The sequence below is a fragment of the Chrysochloris asiatica genome, unplaced genomic scaffold, assembly GCF_000296735.1.
Source record: "Chrysochloris asiatica unplaced genomic scaffold, ChrAsi1.0 scaffold00007, whole genome shotgun sequence".
Classification (NCBI taxonomy): Eukaryota; Metazoa; Chordata; class Mammalia; order Afrosoricida; family Chrysochloridae; genus Chrysochloris; species Chrysochloris asiatica.
The window spans coordinates 9,538,198-9,557,077 of record NW_006408525.1 but is presented as its reverse complement, the minus strand read 5'-3'; the positions used below and the strand labels follow the sequence as shown (position 1 = coordinate 9,557,077).

Here is an 18,880-nt window from a genome sequence, read left to right as displayed (position 1 = left end):
TTGTGACGTAACTCAGGATTTAATTTTCGGCCTATTTCCTTTATAATCTGCCTGTCCTGCCCCACAACCACCATTCAGGCCTTTTTCCTAGAGATAAACAGTTCAGGGCCAACTGTGGCCATTTTGCACTGCCGTTTGGTTTTAAGTGGAAACTGTCACTTTAAATTTTGAGGAGATCTGTGTGCATGTGTAGTAGAACATTCTGTGGGTGGGGGTAGGGTGTCCACTCGCTTAGGTACCCCCTCTATTCACCAAAATGGAGGTGCACATACAGTGAGAGGCCAATGAACAGATTTTAAAAAAAAATGTCCGCACCTTTATCTCTGCGGTGCTGTCAGGTGTCTGTGGCTGCTCTGATCCTTCCCCCACTTCCCCCAAGTAGCTGAGCACCTTGGATTAGAAAGCATTGGATTTCTTGCTTCTGCTACAAATTCCCCTAGCTATAAGCCTTCCAACCTTCTAAATATTCCTTCGTACGTGGTTCAGAGTTCTAGGACCATCCCCTGAGCCTGCTTGGTCTGATATTCTGTGTTATTGCTGACAGAGCTCCTCACTGCACATCTACCCTCTCTACCATCTTGTTTGTTCATCTTTTATGGAATCTTTGATTAAAATATTTAGTAATGGTTATCAGGTACCAGCCTATTTTTCTGTTTTAATGGCAAAGGAGGCAGTTCTTGGAGGCAATTAGCCACACATTGCATACCCTCCTGCTTATGACTCGCCTTTGTCTTGTTCCAGGTAAATAGAGACCAGTTTTTGTGCCTTGGATGACCGCTTTGAGCTTTTAAGACCCCAGGCACTATGCAACAGATTAGGAGGTGGAACAGGAGCAACAAACACATCATTAGGCCAATTAACTGGGATAACTCATGAAACCATGACCCTAAACCTCCAACTGGCAGCTGAGTTCCCTGAGGTGTTTGATTGTACACAAGCAACCTCAACAGTTCCTGTCTCCTGTGTGTGTCATTATTGTAAATGTATCAATCACACAACTTTTGTACAACTTGACAGCAATGAACATAATCAGCTGTGCAGCCCTACCCTTAACCAGTGTGGTTTTTCTTTTACCACCTTTTGTTTTTGCCTTTCTAGTCATCATGCATGTTCCCATGCCCTTGGAATTTTATGACTCCACACAGCAGATATTTCCTCCTCAAGAGCCAGTCCCTTCCCTGCCCCTCCCTCCATCTGGTTAGGGAAAGTGAGGGTGAATTGAGACCCACCAGACTGTGTGTAGCTCGCATTCATAGGAGGTGAGGCCAGCCCCCTGGCCTTAGGAAACACTCACCCTGGTTTTATCTCAAGCTCAAAAGATTTCTGGACAGTTTGAAACCTGTGTGTGAACCATGAACACATACTATGGCCTTGTTCTTTCCTGGGGACCTGTATCCTAGTGTGGAAGACACACACTCAGGAAGTTCTTCCTTTATAATTAACCTAAGTCTCTCTTATTTCCATCTAAGCTCATTTCCTCTTGTTTTTATTGCAGAAAAGATGGAAGAAATCCCCTTTTCATCATCTTTCCGCTCCGCTAAATATTCAGGTTCTTAAAGTTGTGCTTGGGTTCTAATTCTGGAATTTTTCATCATTTTCATTGTTCCATATGCTTCCTCAAGGGTGAAATCTAAACAGGATCCAGGGCTATTTTGCTCATTTACTCACGTACTTTGACCATAAATAGAAGAACCCACTAGGCCTGATCATGGATGAAGAAATGAGTGAAAACCGAAAAAGGACTGACTTTATTTTACCCTTCCCTACAGAATGTCAAACCAGGGTTAAGATGGGAAGTTTAGCCAACACTCCACGGGAAGGAGGTTTAATAATCCTCCTTTGTATCTCCCTCTGAAAACTTCTGCCTTTTCTCTGAGGTGCCTTTTAAAAGTACTTTAAAGAAGTTCACAACAACATTCTATTATAATGTAGAGTGCCTTAAGCAACTCCATAAAGGAGACCTTACCAGGAGATTGTTCCATGGGAGAAAGATGTGGCAGTCTGCTTCAGAAAAGATTTTGTTGTTATTAGGTGCTGTTGAGTCAGGTCGACCCATAGCGATCCTGTGCACAACAGAATGAAGCATCCACCAGTCTTGCACCATCCTCATAACTACTGCCACGTTTGAGCCCATTGCTGCTGCCACTGTACCAGTCCATTTTGTTGGAGGGTCTCCCTCTCCTTCACTGTCCCTCTACTTTACCAAGCATGATGTCCTTCTCCAGAGACTGGTTCCTCCTGATAACATGTCCAAAGTATGAGAGACAAAGTTTGGCCTTCTTGGCTTCCAAGGAGCCAAGATTACAGTATTGGATAAGAAATCCTACGGGGACAGTTCTGCCTTCTCCTTTAGGGTCACTATGAATCAACTCCAATGGCAACAGGTTTTGGTTTGGGTTTGAACAACAACATAGACAAAAAGAACGTTAGTGCTTGCCAGAGGGAAGGGAGACATGGAAAGTGACTGCTACTTAATACAGGTTTCTTTTGGGGGTGATGAAAATGTTCTGGAATTAGATGGTGGTAGTTGTGTGCCATGGAGTTGGTTCCACTATACATATAGTGACCAAGTATAAGATTTTTGAGGCTCTTAACCTTTATGGGAGCAGAAAGCCTTAGCTATCTCCCATGGAACCTCTGGTAGTTTCGAACTACTGACTGTGAGGTTAGCAGCCCGACTTGATTTAAACGGTATTGGTTGCATAACTTTGTGACTATATTAAGAACCACTGAATTGTTTACTTTAAAAACTGGATCTTATGTGAATGATATCTCAGTTTAAAGAACCTCAACTTTGTATTGAGTTCTTTATATGTTGTTGGTAAGTGCTGCTGAGCTAGTTCTGACTCAACCTGTGTGGACTTTCTCTGCAAGGAGTGACTGGTAGGTTTGAACCATAGACCTTGCAGTTAGCAGTCCAGTGCTTGTCCTACAGCACTACACAAAGGACTACGAATATAATATGAATGAATATATGATGATATGATATAAAACAAATTATAATGACAAGAAGAAATATAAAGCCTTGAAGTTTCTGAAGTGATTTCACACACAGTATCTAAATTTTTTTCTTATGTAAACACTGTGTGAGGGAGAGTTCTGTTATTAAGTCCATTTTACAAATTAGGAAATTGGAGTTCAGAAATGCTAAGTGGCTGGCCAAGTGAATACTTTATGGCAAAACCAGGACAAGTTGACTCTGAAGCCCATGCAGTAACATTCTGCCTATGAGCTGGGGCTTAGAATAGTAGTGTCAGAATGCTGTAAGTGGAAAGGATTTGGGGAACTCCATTCAGATCAGTCCCTCCATTTTTATGGAGACATTGAGTTTCAAAGTGGGAAATAACTTGCTTTTTATCATATGGGAGAGAAAGAGAGAGACCAAGTTCACCAAAGGGAAGAAGTTTGAAGAGTCAAGTAGGTTAGGGCCAGCTTTTTCATCTCTTCTTGAGAATCCCAAGAAGGTCAAAGATGAAACTTAGGAACTGGCCTTTTTTTCTCTGCACATCATTTACCTTGTTGTACGTACTGTCAATAACCCACGATATAGGCATGGTTTCTATTTACATATCTGTAAGATGTGGAAGCTGGGAGAAATGAAATAATGATCCCAAGGTTGAAGTTGTGAAAACCAAGATTTGAACCTGGATCTTCTTGTGGGAAGACTGTATCCTCTTATTGTAGGCAGATATGTAGGAAATAATTTCATCCCCAAATGTTTGGGATGGCTAGATAGGTGGACATCTGCCCTCCTCATCTCTCTGTGTGCCTCCTATCTGAGGCACATGCTTCCCAATAAGAGGAGAGGGGCCTGAGTTTGAGGAGATCTTCAAGTGAACTGGACTTCAAAGGTGAGGATCCAGCAGCTTTGGGGTTACCCTGTTGGGTTGACCCTTCAGACAAGAGGATTAATATGTAGGGTGTGTCTGTCACCAAGGGGAAGGAACCTACATATTAGCACTGTTGACCCCTCCCCAGAAAAGTGTGGGGTCGTTTTCAGTGGTCTTTCTACTTTTAAACAGCGTGGCGGCCTTCCAGACTTTCAAAGGGGCCAGGAACCAGTGGTTTTGGCTACTAAACAGGAAACTCAAAGCCCTTTCCGTTCCTTTGAGCTGTTTGGAAGGGCAGGGCCTGCAACTGTTACTTTAAAGGACAGAAGAAAAGTTTTGTGTAGTTAGGGAAAAAAAACCCAAAAACCTTTCCTGGAGGCCTTAGCTGATACACAACATGGAAAAGAGCTGCCTTGTTGCCTGGTAGTAATGACAGCAAACAAAGGTGTCTGACAGTCTGTTTGGATCTCCTGGTCGGAAATTCTGTTTGCTTCATTCTAATTGCTTCCTTAACTTCCTTTCAGTCTCCCCACCTTCAGTACCACCCTCACCCAAGGGAGTGTTGGACTCTGCCAGGTTGTGCCAGGCAGGGCTGGGCCCCACAGGATACAGCAACCCAGCCACCGGGACTATTCTTGTCTGTGTCTATTTGCAAGATGCCTGTTGTTCTTAGTGGCTGTTTTTCTCATCATAAATGTGGACTTGGCAGGGGCCCCAGGGTGAAAACCATGGGGGAAGAGCTTCCATAATACTACCCTAGGAAATGTAGCTGGTCCCCAGTGCCTCAGGAGGTGTTGCCATGGGGGCAGTCCTGTTGGCAGGGTATGGGACTCTTGTAAAAACAGGCCTAGAGAAACCCTGGTGGCCCTGGCAGGATGCCTCTAGGCCCCTGGCTGGTGCTTTTCTTCTCTGCCACGTGCCCTCCCTCACCCCGCCCACTCTCTCTAGGAATTCTAATCTGTGGCCGACTAAAGAGAGTTACTTTTAGGCCCTGCCCTATAGCCGACTAGAAGCCTCAAAGTAAAATGTTGGAGGACACACTCCTAACGTATGTATTGTGCTTTGTTGCTGCTGAGTTGATTCCAAGTCACGACAACTTCATGTGTGCACCCAGACCGCCAGACTTGTCTTCCAGGAACCTCTAGGTGGGTTTGAACCACCAACCTTTTGGCTAGTAGTTGAGTACGTAACTGTTTGCACCACCCAGAGATGTGTGTGTATGTGTATGTATATGTATATATATATATATAGAGAGAGAGAGAGAGAGAGAGAGACATATATATGGTATATGTGTACTTCTGTGTATTGCTTTCTATATATTCACATCATGTTGTTAAATGCTGTTGAGTCTGTTCCAACTCATAGGTTTCTGAGGTGTGGCTGATGAGTTTGAACTGCTGATCTTACTGTTCAAATTGATCTTGCAGTCTAGTGTTTATCCCATAGTGCCTCACGAGGACACCCATAAATATATAAAGCCCCAGGAAATTAAAAAGGGTAAAAGATAAAATTGTTTCAAAACTTTAATTAAAGGTATATGTGATAAAATATTCTCTATTAAAAAATATTGGGTTTTTTTTGTTTTTTTTTATCATTTTCTGATACCATAACTAAAAGTTATGTCCTAAAGGAGAATGCATTTTAGTGCTTCATCAGCCCTTGCTGAAAAGCTCCCTTAACAAAGAATGATAAACGTTCAAGTGGAAGATTAGCATCTTTGTGCTAACAAATGTCATAGTGGTCGTTTTCCAACACATCTGATTGTTTGTACAAAGGTTTTTGCTGAACTTTGCTGAAGTGTGATCAATCAGTTGTTCTAGCAAAGTTACTCAGAATGTGTTTTTGTTAAACAATGGTTCAAACACCTTTGAAGCTCTTTGGAATATTTTTAAGTAGATTAGAAAATCGTTTATAATACCTAATTGTATAGGTATAGCAACATAGACTTTAGAGATGGCTTATTTATTTTAATGTATTGAACTTTAAAAATGGTTTAACTTTTTAAAAAAACATTACAGGCATAGAGGTCTGTGAGTTTTGACAAATGCATACTATTGTAACCATCACTACTGTCAAGAAAACCAAACAGTCCCATCACCCCTTTTACTCTTTGATGTTAAATTCTTTTTCCTTGTAACCTCTGAAAATAACTGATCTTTTCTCTATTCCCCTGGTTTTGCTCTTTTAATTTTTGTCATCTAAATAGAACCATACAGCTTGGCTTCTCTTAGTAAAACATACTTGAGATTCATCCATGTTGTTAGATGTGTCAGTCATTTGTTCTTTTTCATTAGGGTCCTGGTGTGGCACTGTGTGGGCTAAGTCGTTTGAACTGCAAGGTCAATTGTTCACCAGCTTCTTCTTGGAAACCTTATTATACAGGGTCCCTATACTGGGTCGCTGGTGTGGCGCTGTCGGCTAATGTGTCAGACTACAAAGTCATTTGAACTGCAAGGTTGGTGGCTCATCAGCTGCTCCTTGGAAACCCTATACAGGGTCACTATTGACTCAATGGCACTTAACAACAACAGTGCAGTATATGGAGTCCTGGTGTGGTGTTATAGGGTAGGCATTTGTACTACTAACTACAAAGTTGGTGGTTCAAACCCATCAACCATTTCTTGGAAACTCTATACAGAGTCACTATGAGTTGGAATCAACTCACTGTCACTTATCAAGTTCAGTATATGAACATATCCGTTAGCTTATCTGTTTATCAGTTGTTTCATTTTTGAGTGATTATGAAAAAACTGCTAAAAACATCCTCATACACATTTTTGTGTAAACATAGGTTTTCATTTAACTTGAATAAATTAAACTGCCAAATTATTTTTCCAATGTGTCTATACTATTTTGCAATGTGTGGAGTTCCAGTTGCTTCACCATTTTTCCAACACTTGGTTTTGTAAGTGCTGTGGTTGTTGTTATGCGCCATTGAGTAGTTACGACTGTATTGGGTTTCCAAGGAGTGACTGGTGGGTTAGAGCTGCCAACCTTGTGGTTATCCTGAAGTGTCACAGCAGTTATATACACATCGTTATACTTTGTCAGTATAACACACACATACACATACATGCACGAGGGTAAGTCAAACAAAAACATCAAATGTGAAGCTATTGTTTCTGGCTTATTCTCCATCTAGGTCTATATACTTCTGAAGGGGGTGTTTCTATCTCTCTAACCCTTCCCAAAGAATTTTGCACTCGTCAGTTTACACCGTGTCAGTATGGCAGTTTAGGCATCCTAGAGGGACTCTCATTGTATTCCAAGACCAGAGCTGTAAGATGTAAAGGGGTAAGGTTTCCCAACAAAATTCTCAGAAGACAGCCCTTGCTAGTCTCGAAGAATGAGTAGGTGCATTGTCATGATGGAAAAAAATTTCCTGGGAGCCACTTTCCGAGCCTTTTTTTCTCAACAATGCAGTTTTCAGTTCCTTAAAACTTCATAATAAACCCCCATAATCATCCTGCGTGTTTCGTGAAAATATATCAAGAGTATCTATTAGAATCTATAACCTTTTGAGATGACTTCTCTGCCTTAAATTTAACTAACCTACCAGATTCCCTTGGAAACCACTGTTTTGCTTGGACCTGGATTTTTTTTTGGAAGGCAACCGAATGAGACTAAGACAAGCACATTACTTAGAGAATTTGTCTGCAGCCACCCACGGATCGCAGAAACATGTTGAAACATGTTTCGAATAAGCCTGTGCATGTATGAACTAGATTTCTAGGAGCAAAACTTTTGGCTTACCCTCGTGTGTGTGTATGTGTGTGTGTGTGTGTGTGTGTGTACATATATACACACACACATACATAATTCTCAAACCTGTGCAGTGATATCTCATGGTTTGGATTTGCATTTTTTCAGTGACTAATAATGTTGAGCCTCTTTTCATATACCCATTTGCCATCCATGTATCTTCCTTGGTGATTCTTCAAATCTCATTTTTAATTGGACTTTATGTCTTTTTATTGTTGAGTTTTGAGAGTTCTCTATATATTCTCCATATAAGTAAGTCCTTTTTCAGATGTGTTTATCATAAATATTTTCTCCAGACCATGGCTTTTTTTTTTTTTTTTAATGTTTTTATTCATTTCCTCTTTGTCTAAGCAAAAACTTAAAATTTTTGTGTTCTATTTGGCATTTCCTTTTATAGGTCATGTTTCTGGAATAGTATGTAAGAACTCTTTCTTAATATAAGGCCATATGAGTTAATATTTGTTCAATCATTTTTAAACCACGAGAACTAGTGAAGGAAACATTGTCAAATACCAGTTTCTCCTTAGCACAGTTTCCTTTTGAAAAGCAGTGAGATTCTCATTCACTGTTAAAATGTCACCTTTTCATTGGAGGATCAGATACAGTGTTTTTTTCTAAAATACAGTTATACGCCACATTTCATCCATTTGGGCCACATTTGTCTGCATACACAGCTGTGGTCCCATCCGGGTGTAATAAGTTTGCCATATAACAGTGTATGCTTTGATCCTTAGGCAGCAGCATCTAATTTCATGTATCACAGGGTCTCTTAAGTTTTGTAGCATTATCTCTCTTTTTCATTTTCTTTTGAAAATATTACTGTGAAGTACATCATGGCTCCCAAACTCAGCAAAACCAGAGTTGATGAGAACAGTAGCAAGAGGCAAAGAAGTCTTGGTCTGAAAGTGAAACAAAGGTTTTTAAACAAAATGAAGGGGACAGATCAGAGAATGCTTTCACTCCTAGTTTAGGCAGATCACACTCGATTCTCAAATACAAAGATAAAATTTTCCAAGCTGTTAGAGAATTGACTACACTGAAAGTTATGTGGCTAATGAAAATGTGGAGAAATTCCTAATGACATGGATTGAGGACCAAACACACAAGCAAATCAGCACACTGACTATCACAGCTAATGCATAAAGTTTGTTCTAAATGCTTAAAGATAAAGCACAACCAGATTATGATATGGTGTTCCCACAACATTAAAATAATATAATGCCTTGCTTCACAGACTGTATCATGGGCAGTTAAGTGACGCATGACTTTACTGCAGAATATCACATGGTTGTCTTTTACTTTAGCTAGAATGACAAGAATGCTTATCTTTTTGTATAGAAGAAAAATACCTTTACATTTGTTAGCTAAGTCAAACCCTAGCTGTATCCTCCAGTAAATGTCTTTGTTGCACTATAAGAAAATGATAAAAGATAGACCAGCTTCATTATTGACATCCCATAGCACAAAAACAATTGTGGTCATGCTATGCCAAAAGCAAAGGCGGGAGGGACATCACCTTGACTTAAAGGAGCCAGACCAAAAAAACTACATACTATATGATTCGATCTGTGTAAATTCTAGAAAAAATGAAACAAGCAGATAGAGTGAGGAGGGGAGTGAAGAATGGATTACAGAGGAGGAGTAGAAGATTGGTGATAGAAGTGTCCATAATTTGACGTTGTGATGGTTTCACTAGTATATATTATTGTTGTTAAGTGCCGTTGAGTTGATGTTTTATTTGGCATTTCCTTTTGTAGGTCATGTTTCTGGAATAGTATGTTAAGAACTCTTTTAAATACAAGGCCACAAAGATTTTCTCCTGAACATTATTCATTTTGCCCCCTCTGATGGAGGTGGTGCATTCTGACTCATAGGTGACCGTATTACAGGGTTTCCAAGGTGTGACTGGTGGATTTGAACCACCAGCCTTGAAGTTAGAAGTCCAGTTCTTAATCCCACAGCATCACAGCAGGACTCCATGCATCAAATTATACACTTTAACTACATATGGCTTTACCTTAACTATATATGGCTTTACCTTAATAAAGCTGTTAAGGGAGGAGGAGGGAGAAATTTCAGATGATTAACTCATAATATTGTGTACTCAATTTTCATGTGCAATATCAGAGAGAAATTGAAGGTATGGCCTCAAGGAGTTCACATTTGGAAAGATAATGAATTTAAATCCAAGGTGCTAAGAAGAAGAAAATCGTGAGGTGCAAGAGGCATCCAGAACATTGTACCAGTGGGCGTCTGCTCTTAGAATGGTCAGGGAAAGCTCTGTGGAAGAGGGAAATCCAAACTAAAGCTTAGGACTGCTCAGGGGAAGCACTTACCTACCAGAAGTGACAATGTGAATGAAACTGGTGGAATCCGAGTTCAGGAACGATACATGGTTCATCCTGACTGGAACAGAGAACACAGTGGCAAAGGCAAGGCTGAAAGGGAAAGGGTAACCAGGAGCAGATTGTGAAGGGATTTTATTGCTCTAGCTGTCCTTGAGCTCTCTAAATCTGTGGCCATTGATCCTAAGACATGGTCTCATCTGAACAGTTGGCATGAACTTTTAGCTTCTAGGTGTTGAGGCTGTGACTCTCATAGCTGTTCAATTCTAGCCTGGGAACTCTAACATTCCCTGTGGGTATTTTAAGACCAGCTGCACCTGGGAGTGAAGGCTTCTGGTGCATTTGAATGTGAGAGGTAACCAACAAACCATCTGTCCCATCAGCACTTTTTCCCCAAGTAGAGAATTTTGCCTTTCTGACTGGCAGCGCTGAACCCTGAAGCCCTGTGTCTGGCAAAAGGATTGTCTCATGTGTCTGTGCCCTGTCTGGTGCTTTCCTACCCTCTGGTCATCTGTTAACTAGTCAGTCCTGGATTTTTTTCAACTGCTGGATAACAGAGGTCATGGGTGTTGCTTGCTTGCTCATTCATTCATCCGTCACTCAGTTACCCATTTTAGAGAACGTTTTTCCAAGAAGATCAGGATGTGTAACTCGGGATATGATTGTCAGACCATATTAAAAATGCAGGCAACAATGCAGAACATGGCTGGCTCATGTCAGCCAGATGTCCCGTGTAACCAGAGCAGGAACACACAGAGAGGGAGAGCCTGTGTTAATGAAAGTAGATGCCAAACTTCATGCAAGAGCTGGCTCCTGTTTCAACTGTTCTCTGCCACCCTCCGGCTGGAAGAAAGAAGCTCATGTTTAAGCTAGAGTTTACAGTAGGATTGCTGCTTAATGAGCATTTCTGTGATCTAAAGATCAAGTTACTTACACTTGTAAAGGAGAGCTCCCGTGCACCCATTCAGGAGGATTATGACTGTTAGAATCTGATAGAGGAGGCGAAGAGAAGCGAAGCCACGAAGCCGTTTGTTTCTTTAATGCCTTTTGCAGAGCTGAACCGAGAATATGAGCAAAGTGCCTATTTTCGTTTCCATGCCTTAGCAGCCAACACTAGGAAAGCTGTGACCTGCACAGATAAAGTGGGACCAGGAAAGGCAATTTGGATTAATTATTTCAGGTGGATTAATTATCTCAGTTGGTGCCAGGAGGGAAGATGTTTTTAATGACATTGTGGAGTTTAGTGTTGTTTTTTTCATCTTCTCACCTGGACTGGTCTGAGCTGTAGCTCTGTTTATTCTGCCTTTTCCTCCCCTGCCTACCCCTATGCCATCTGCCAGCCAGGCTGTTGATGGGGCTCAGAGCTCCCTTTGGCTGTGTCAGTCCTAGAAGGCCCTGACCACTGTGATTTGGGGCTGGTGTCCTGAATGTGGGTGGGTGATGGTGGATATCTAACTACCGATTTGTTTTCTTGCATTTCAGTCATTTCAAGGAAGCCAAGGACGAGCATACCTCTTTAATTCAGTGTGAGTGTCCCTAAACAGTATGCCCATTTTTGGTGCAAATTTTGAGGGATGGGGAAAAAAAAACCCTGGACAACAAGTAAACATTAGGCTCTGTCTTCTGTGCCACAATGGAAAACTCCTTGAAGTTTCATACTCCCCACTGTTTGTTTGGGGAATTTTGGCTAACAACAATATATCCACTTCCCCCAGTAGACATATTGGGATTAGGACAGCTTCACAGTCTCTTAATCCTCATAATGTGGTTCTTGTTTCAATGAAGATTAGAGGCCCTGTGCTCTTTGAACTGTAGTTGTCTGATGTTATAAGATTAAAAGCATTTGTTAGAAAAATTACATAAATTCCAAAGCAAAAATCTCAACTATACAGACTTATTTTTAGTCATCCCACTGAAGCTGAATGTGGAGATAAGAAATGCATTCCAGGGGAGACATTTCCATGTGGCTACGTCTTGGGGTGGTTGTTGATTTCAGTTATACTCCATACTCTTCTAGGTTTTGGTTTCCCCAGGGAAGCCTTGCCAAGTTAATTTTTGGTTGGAAGCTCATCTGGAATGACTAACAATGTACTTCTGACTGACTACCCGCTCTCTCTTTTGTCCCTTGGTGTAGAGTTAATGTAGGCTGTGGGCCTGCAGAAGAGCGAGTTTTGCTAACAGGACTGCATGCAGTCGCAGACATTTACTGTGAAAACTGCAAAACCACTCTGGGCTGGAAATATGTAAGTACTGAGGCTTCTGGTTGGTGGTGAGAGGCCTATGAAGGAAATAGCCAAGAGCTTCACACTAGAACAGAGCTTTTTTCCTTCTTGCTCCTATGGTCATGTGGGACAGGGAACAGAGCTAATCTGTCTGCCACACTTTCTTCCTTTTCCACTGACAGTCCCCTCCTCCTACTCATTTCTTCATACCTGCCAGACAGACAGACACACATCCCCTGTCTTTCTTTTGATTTAATAAATAATAATAATATTGCATAACATTTACTGACAGTCGTGTGCTAGGCATGCATCATTGTATTTACTCTTCACACAAGTCATAGAGGGTAGATACAGTTTTGATCCTTATTTTATAAATGGTGAAACTGAGGCTTAGGTTGGGTAAGTAGTCCATCCAAGGTTATCTAGCCATGAAATGGCCAAACCAGGATTGGAATTACTGCTCTTATCTGGTACACTGTGATGCCTCCAGTAAACATTCCTACCACATCTAGGCCCAGCGCCAGGAGCCATCAAACATTCTCTTAATTAACATCCACCTTCAGCTATAGGCACAGTTGGACTCTCCCAGTTGGGCAATCATTCTTTCATACTTAAACTCAACAAAAAATGTGAATGTCTTTTTGGGGCCGAGGACGGTAAGTAGTCACTTGTCAGAGTAAGAGAAGAACAGGGCAGGGCCATAGTCCCTCTGGCTAGCAGTAAAGTAACATCTGGGCAGCTGAAGTGAGTTTCCAATAGAAGTGAGCTGGTATTCTTGTTAATTGTTATTGCAAAATTAGTCTTCCTTCCTCTGGGAGGTCAATTTACTCCACGTAAAATCCCTCAGCTTGCTGCCAATGTGACCTGCCATTGGCTATCGAGAAATGTTTTACCTCTTCATTCTGTTCTCAGCCTTTTGGTCGTCATCTCCTTCTGGATTAGAGACGGAAGATAAACCTAAATTGTTTAGTTTTGCCTCCTCACTTGTGGTTCAGCTACAGTGATTCACTCATTTGACAAATCTTTATTAAAAGTCTTTGACAAGCCCAAGCCCTGGTTAATGCTGTGTTCTCTTGATGGCCTTGAGGGCAGGAACTGATCAAGGCATCCTAAGAAAACAACTTGACAAGTGCTGTGATATGCTGAGGACAGTAGGAAAACATGGATGAAGGGCTATGTAAGAGATTCCATTAGTTACTCCTTGGACCCCAGGGATAGCTAAGAATGGCTGTCGCTTTCTCTCAAATCATCTCATGTATTTATCTCCTTTTCTGTGTCAGGCCCAGTGCTTGGTTTTCCTTCTAGCTCTTACAACAACCTTGTGAAGTAGCTGTAATTATCCCCATTTTGCAGATGATGGAATGGAAAGTCTGAATAGATAAGTGAGGCTTCTGTTGCTGGGAAACAAGCAGATTTGAACGCAGTCCTGGAGTTGAGACTCTAGATCTAGTGCTCTTTCTCCTGGAGTCCAGTTCTGACATTTTGAAGATGCTGGTGAAGCTTGGGGCCTTTGTCATTTTTTTGTTTTGTTTTGTTTTTTTGTTTCCTTTTTGTCTTTCTTTCAGCCAGGTACTAACCAGACCCGATACTGACTGCTTAGCTTCCAAGATCAGATGAGATATAGGGCACGTTCAGAGAGGTGTGACCACAAACTTTTGTTTTCTACTTAATAACAATGCCTTCATTCTCCCAGTTTTGCTTTCTTCTCCCCCTGCCCTGAACACACTGGTATGTGACAGTAGATCTTATTCCTGACCGTTGTTCTTCTGTTGTATGTATGCACGCACATATAGAGAGAGACACCTGGAACTGAGGAATGATGAAATGTCAGGGAAAGTTCTGCTGAGTCTACAGCTCTCGTTGGTGTGTGGTGTGTTTGCACACACTCACTTCCCTCTCTACTTGGTGAAATAATTCCTCTCTCAAAGCACGAGACCCAAGTCTGAACTGTTTCTGAAACTCAAAGCCCCCCTGAGCTCTAAGAGCGAGAGATGTAGTTCATACAGAGGCTGTCCTACCACTGACAGCAGGATTTTGTTCCTGAGGAATTCAGGGGACTCAGAGGAAGAGCAGGTGCTCATTGCTTGTGCACTTTGGACCTAGGCATGTGATAACTCTGATAATTGTGTTTTTCACATGATATATCAAGGTGTTCTTATGTAGCCATCTCCGTAAATAGTTCTGGTATCCTTCATCCTGTGTTGGAGAGCCCACAGTGCTGTAACTTTAGAAAGGTAACCTTCCAGGTGGCTTGTATTGAGTTGGCCCTTGGGAGGTCTGGCCACTGACAGCCTCTCCAGCCTAGAGTACATCCAGTGCCTGTCTTTCCTGGAGAGAGGCAGTAAAGGAAAAGCAGACTTAACACATCTGACATGGAAACAGCAAGATAAATGAAATAAAAAGATTGTTTGACTTCACAGTCCTTTGCTTCTCTTGCTGAATGCCTTTTCTCTAAGCACAACAAAGTCGGTTAAAAAATATAATCAGACTTTTCTGTGTTCCTTGGTGGGAAGGACACAGAAACTTTATGTGGACACATCTGGTTTGCTTCACAAAGCAAGGTCTGCTAAGGCTTGTGTACATACACAAACACACACTTTCTTTTGACAGTTACTTATTGAAGACTGCCAGGCAATCTTTTAGGCACTAGTGATATATTGTTGTTGTTAAGTGCCATCGAGTCGGTTCTGACCCATAGCGACCCTGTATGGCAGTTTCCGAGGAGAGACTGGTGAACTTGAACCACCGACTTTGCAGTTCAAAAGCCTTTGCAGTCTGACACATTAGCCCATAGCACTACGCTAGTGATATAACAGTGAGCAAAACATGAACATCTCTTGGCCTCTGTTAAGTTCATATTCTAGCGATGGAAGGCAGGCATTAAACAAAATATATGCAAATTATAGTGCGTGCTTGAAAAAGGTGGAGGCTGTGAGGAATAAAGGGGGGGGCAGAGGGAGTGCTTGGGTGGGAGTTGTGGTTTTGAGCAGTATAGTTGGGAAAGATTTAGCATAGGCCCTCCGGAAATGAGGAAGCGCTGCCTCCCTCGGTTCTACAGGGACGTGAAGGGGACACGAGTGGTAGGAAATGTCTTGGTGAGTGTGTGTGAAATCAGTGTGAAATCAGTACCAGACCTCAGTGGTCCTGACATTTACCATCAGCTATAAAAAGTCAACTGCTTGTCTCTCGTCATTCAGCATCTTTTTTCTTTCCTCTTCATTTTCTAGGAACATGCCTTTGAAAGCAGCCAGAAGTATAAAGAAGGCAAATACATCATTGAGTTAGCACACATGATCAAGGACAATGGCTGGGACTGATTGGAGAAGTCCCCCAACCCAGTGTCCACGTGAATACCATCCAACTGAACATTCTACCCAAGTGTGAGAGAGTGACTGAACACTTGGTTCCGTCCATTTAGAGGCCTTGCCATCTGAGGCATCGCCCACCTTGATGACATCTTTCTGGTGACTGGTCTCTAAATTGCTGTCTCTCTGTCTCTTTGCTTTGTATCTGTTTGTGAGTTGATCCTGGCTTCTCTATCTGTTCTAGTGTTGGCTAAAAACAGAACAACAAAAGAAACAGATGTCTGATTGCATGGCAGCAGCCCACCTTGATAGGGACCCCAGGGTCCAGTCAAAAGCTGCCCGATGGCCTCTTATCAGGAGTACAGTGGCACAGGGGTGAGAGGAAGGAGGGAATGGGGAACCTTGAGGGTCTTGGGAACGGGTAGGGGGTGGGAGGGACAGAATTGTGCTGCTCCTGGTAATCTAGGCTTGAAATAATCAACTTGTCTAAAAGGACAAAGAGAAAAAAATACCTCATGACTGCACTGTCTCTGACCAGAATCTTCTGTTCCTGACACCAGTTGTGCCAGGTTAGCAAATGAGCACAAGAAGCGGCCCTAATTCTAGCTGATGGGGCACAGTCCTGGATCTCCTAGGCTGCGCTGGGGAGCTTTCCTGGCAGCAGTCGATGACTTGAGTGAAGCCCGAGTGGGGTTTGGGTGACTTTGATGCCTCACTGCGCCTTGGAGTTTCTCTTCTTCTTTGCCTCTTCAGTCACAGTAGGGAAAGGGGCCTGTCATTTGCTATGGGTGTAAGATCCAAATATCCCAAAGGCTTTAACTAATAACCAAGTAAAATCTGTAATTAAGGTGAGCAGGGAACAAGGGGGGCTGCAGTATGGCAGCTCCTGTGGAAACGGCTCAGTTATGGGGCCAGAAAACGAAAAAGTAGAACCAGTTAGCAATTCTCTCACCTTTTTTTCTGACCCTCAATAAGAGCAACTTGGCAAAGAACGGGATGTTGCAGACATTGCCTGAAATGTTTTAGATTAGAACCATTACAAGTCAGCTATAACTTTTTCTTTGGGCATGCATTGAGTTAATTGGGGAATCAACAATCCTTTATACATAGTTTTGGGTGTTTGCCTTCATTTCTATCAATGTAGAGTATGGAAGACATAATCCCAAGGCTTTGAGCTTAGTGACAAATGGACAAGTGGATTCTTTATGCCCCTAGTTGTTCCCCTTGGATTTGAATATCTGTCAGCATGGTCCAGCAGTGGTGTAAAACTTCAGGTTACAAATTTCCATGTTACCCACCCCACCCTTCACCTCGCTTCCCTGCCCAAACTTCATGATACTACAAAAGTGGAGAGCACTTCTTGTAAAGCTCATGAGGGAAAGAGGAGTTTGTTAAATTTAATCAATGTTATGAAGTCTGTTCCCCCACCACACCCCCCTCTCCCCCCAGCAATCCAGTCAGTACACGGTGCATGACGCAAGACTGACTTAATGAGTTAATTTCATTTCTTAGACTGAAATTATTATTAATATGTGTGTTCAGTAATTCTCAGCATCTCATTTTCCAAGTAGGCTGATCCTATAGGAAAATGTACTTTGAAAACCACAACAGAAGCAGCTCAGGAGATGGGAATCTGTGAAGTTGATTAACCAAGATGAAAGCTGCCAGCTCAGGGTGTTTCTGAATTGCCTCTGCAGGAGAATCAAATCTCCACAGGCGTGAGTGAGTCCATAGTAGAAATGCCTGCTGACTTTTCTGTGTGCTGCTTGCAAAATGGGAGAGCTGGGAAGGACATGGCTCTGCCCTGCTAGTGTGGAGGGCAGGCCTGTTGAAAGGCAAAGTCTCTGCTGCAGGTTACCATCAGACCTCTGTGTGACACAAAAAAAGGACTCTTAGAAATTGAGTTTTCTTCCCAAAGGCTTCTTGCCCAGGTCCTCCCTATGCATTAGCATCCCTGGAAATTGAGTAAGCAAGTTGTCCTCCCCACTTGACTAAAAGGCAGACTGAGGTTCAAAAAAGGTATTTTAATTTCTGCTCCCAGAGTAACATTTCTTCAGGCTCGAGGTGCCAAGATTGCAACATTTCAACTTTCACATTCCTCAGCTGACTTGCCAACACAGAAATCGTGGTTTTCCCTCCTCTCTTTTTCCATCTTGTTTATGAAATTTGATTAGCTCCTTTGTTTAGGTTAAGCCCAGACTATTGATACTACTTTTCATAAAAAGAAAATGGGGGTCAAAAGCAGGGTTGCCCTAGAACCAGCAGGGAACAGAGAAGGAGACCAATGTGCTACTATTGTTGCTTGGAGTTGGAACCTATGGCTGCCGCAGGACCAGAGCAGGCTCCAGTCGGACCCTGGTTCTGGTTTTATTCGGTTAGTATTAGTTGAGCATCCATTGGATGCATGGCACCATGCTTAGTGTGGGCAATCTGAGTAGAATATTGTTTTTTTTCCTAAACTAGAGGGAAGAAAAATTCATTAGGCTTTCCCTTTGTGTCGATAAAACCAAAAGTGCTTCTTATAACTTTAGCTCCATTCATGGCTTGTGTATCTAACATCTCGCGGTATTGGAGAGGCCACAGTTGAGTGATGGAGATTTATCAGCTCATGGCCTCAATCCATTCACTCTTTAATTTCCTCACCAAATTATCAACTCAGAGCATAACCAAAGACCTCATCCATTCAGCCCTAGTAGGTTCAGGGAATTGGAGTTTACGTGGGCAAGGGGAAGGGGACCAGGGCAGTGGTAAAGGGAGAGGTGAGAAAAGGGGGAAGTTTTATACCTCAGCCAGCAGAACTGAAGTCCAGCTGGTTGACTACACCCCTGTACCACACAAGGCTTCATAGCCTTGGTCGCCATGGATCACTTCCAGATCCCCCCGGGACATTAGTCTCTGGCTGCTGGTGGGTTGATTTGACATGAATCAAGTATAACTGAACTTGATGCCCACAAGTTCTCAGCTGGGCCTGACCGGGTACTGCCCCAACTCCTATCACAGTAGCATCACTAAAGTCACAATTTGCACTGGAGGACCAGTGTGTACAAAAGAGGTGTCCCCTTTATCAAAAAGATTTTCAAGTGGATATATATATAAAGAAACAGTCACTTGTGAAATATACTTTTGTAAATAATATATTTGGTGCTGTTTTCTCAGATCCCCTGAGAGCACTTTTTGTTTGTAAATTCTATGGTTTCCTCTGCATTTCTTAGAAGTATATTTTAAGGGAAACACTGATCACCAATATACTTTTTATTTTTTAAAAGGTCCATCATTTTAGTCTGGACCGAGGCGCTAAAACTAGGCCTCTCTGCATTTTTTCCAATGGGATAGACTCTGCAGTACATTACCATGTTGAAAGTTAAAATACTTTCTTGCACCAGTATTGGCTAGAAAAGAAAATAAATAAAAATCAA

General features: G+C 42.1%; 1 protein-coding gene across 1 annotated transcript in view; it reads left to right on the top strand.

Annotated features, from left to right (window-relative positions):
- The window catches only part of YPEL2 (yippee-like 2 (Drosophila)), a 44,605-nt gene extending 28,882 nt beyond the window's left edge, over positions 1-15,723 (top strand). The window contains exons 2-4 of the mRNA XM_006832376.1: positions 11,420-11,463; positions 12,072-12,180; positions 15,387-15,723. Coding sequence (XP_006832439.1) covers positions 11,420-11,463; positions 12,072-12,180; positions 15,387-15,476 — 243 coding nt within the window. The 3' untranslated portion in view covers positions 15,477-15,723. The remainder of the gene's footprint in view (positions 1-11,419; positions 11,464-12,071; positions 12,181-15,386) is intronic.
- The last annotated feature ends 3,157 nt before the right edge of the window (positions 15,724-18,880 follow it).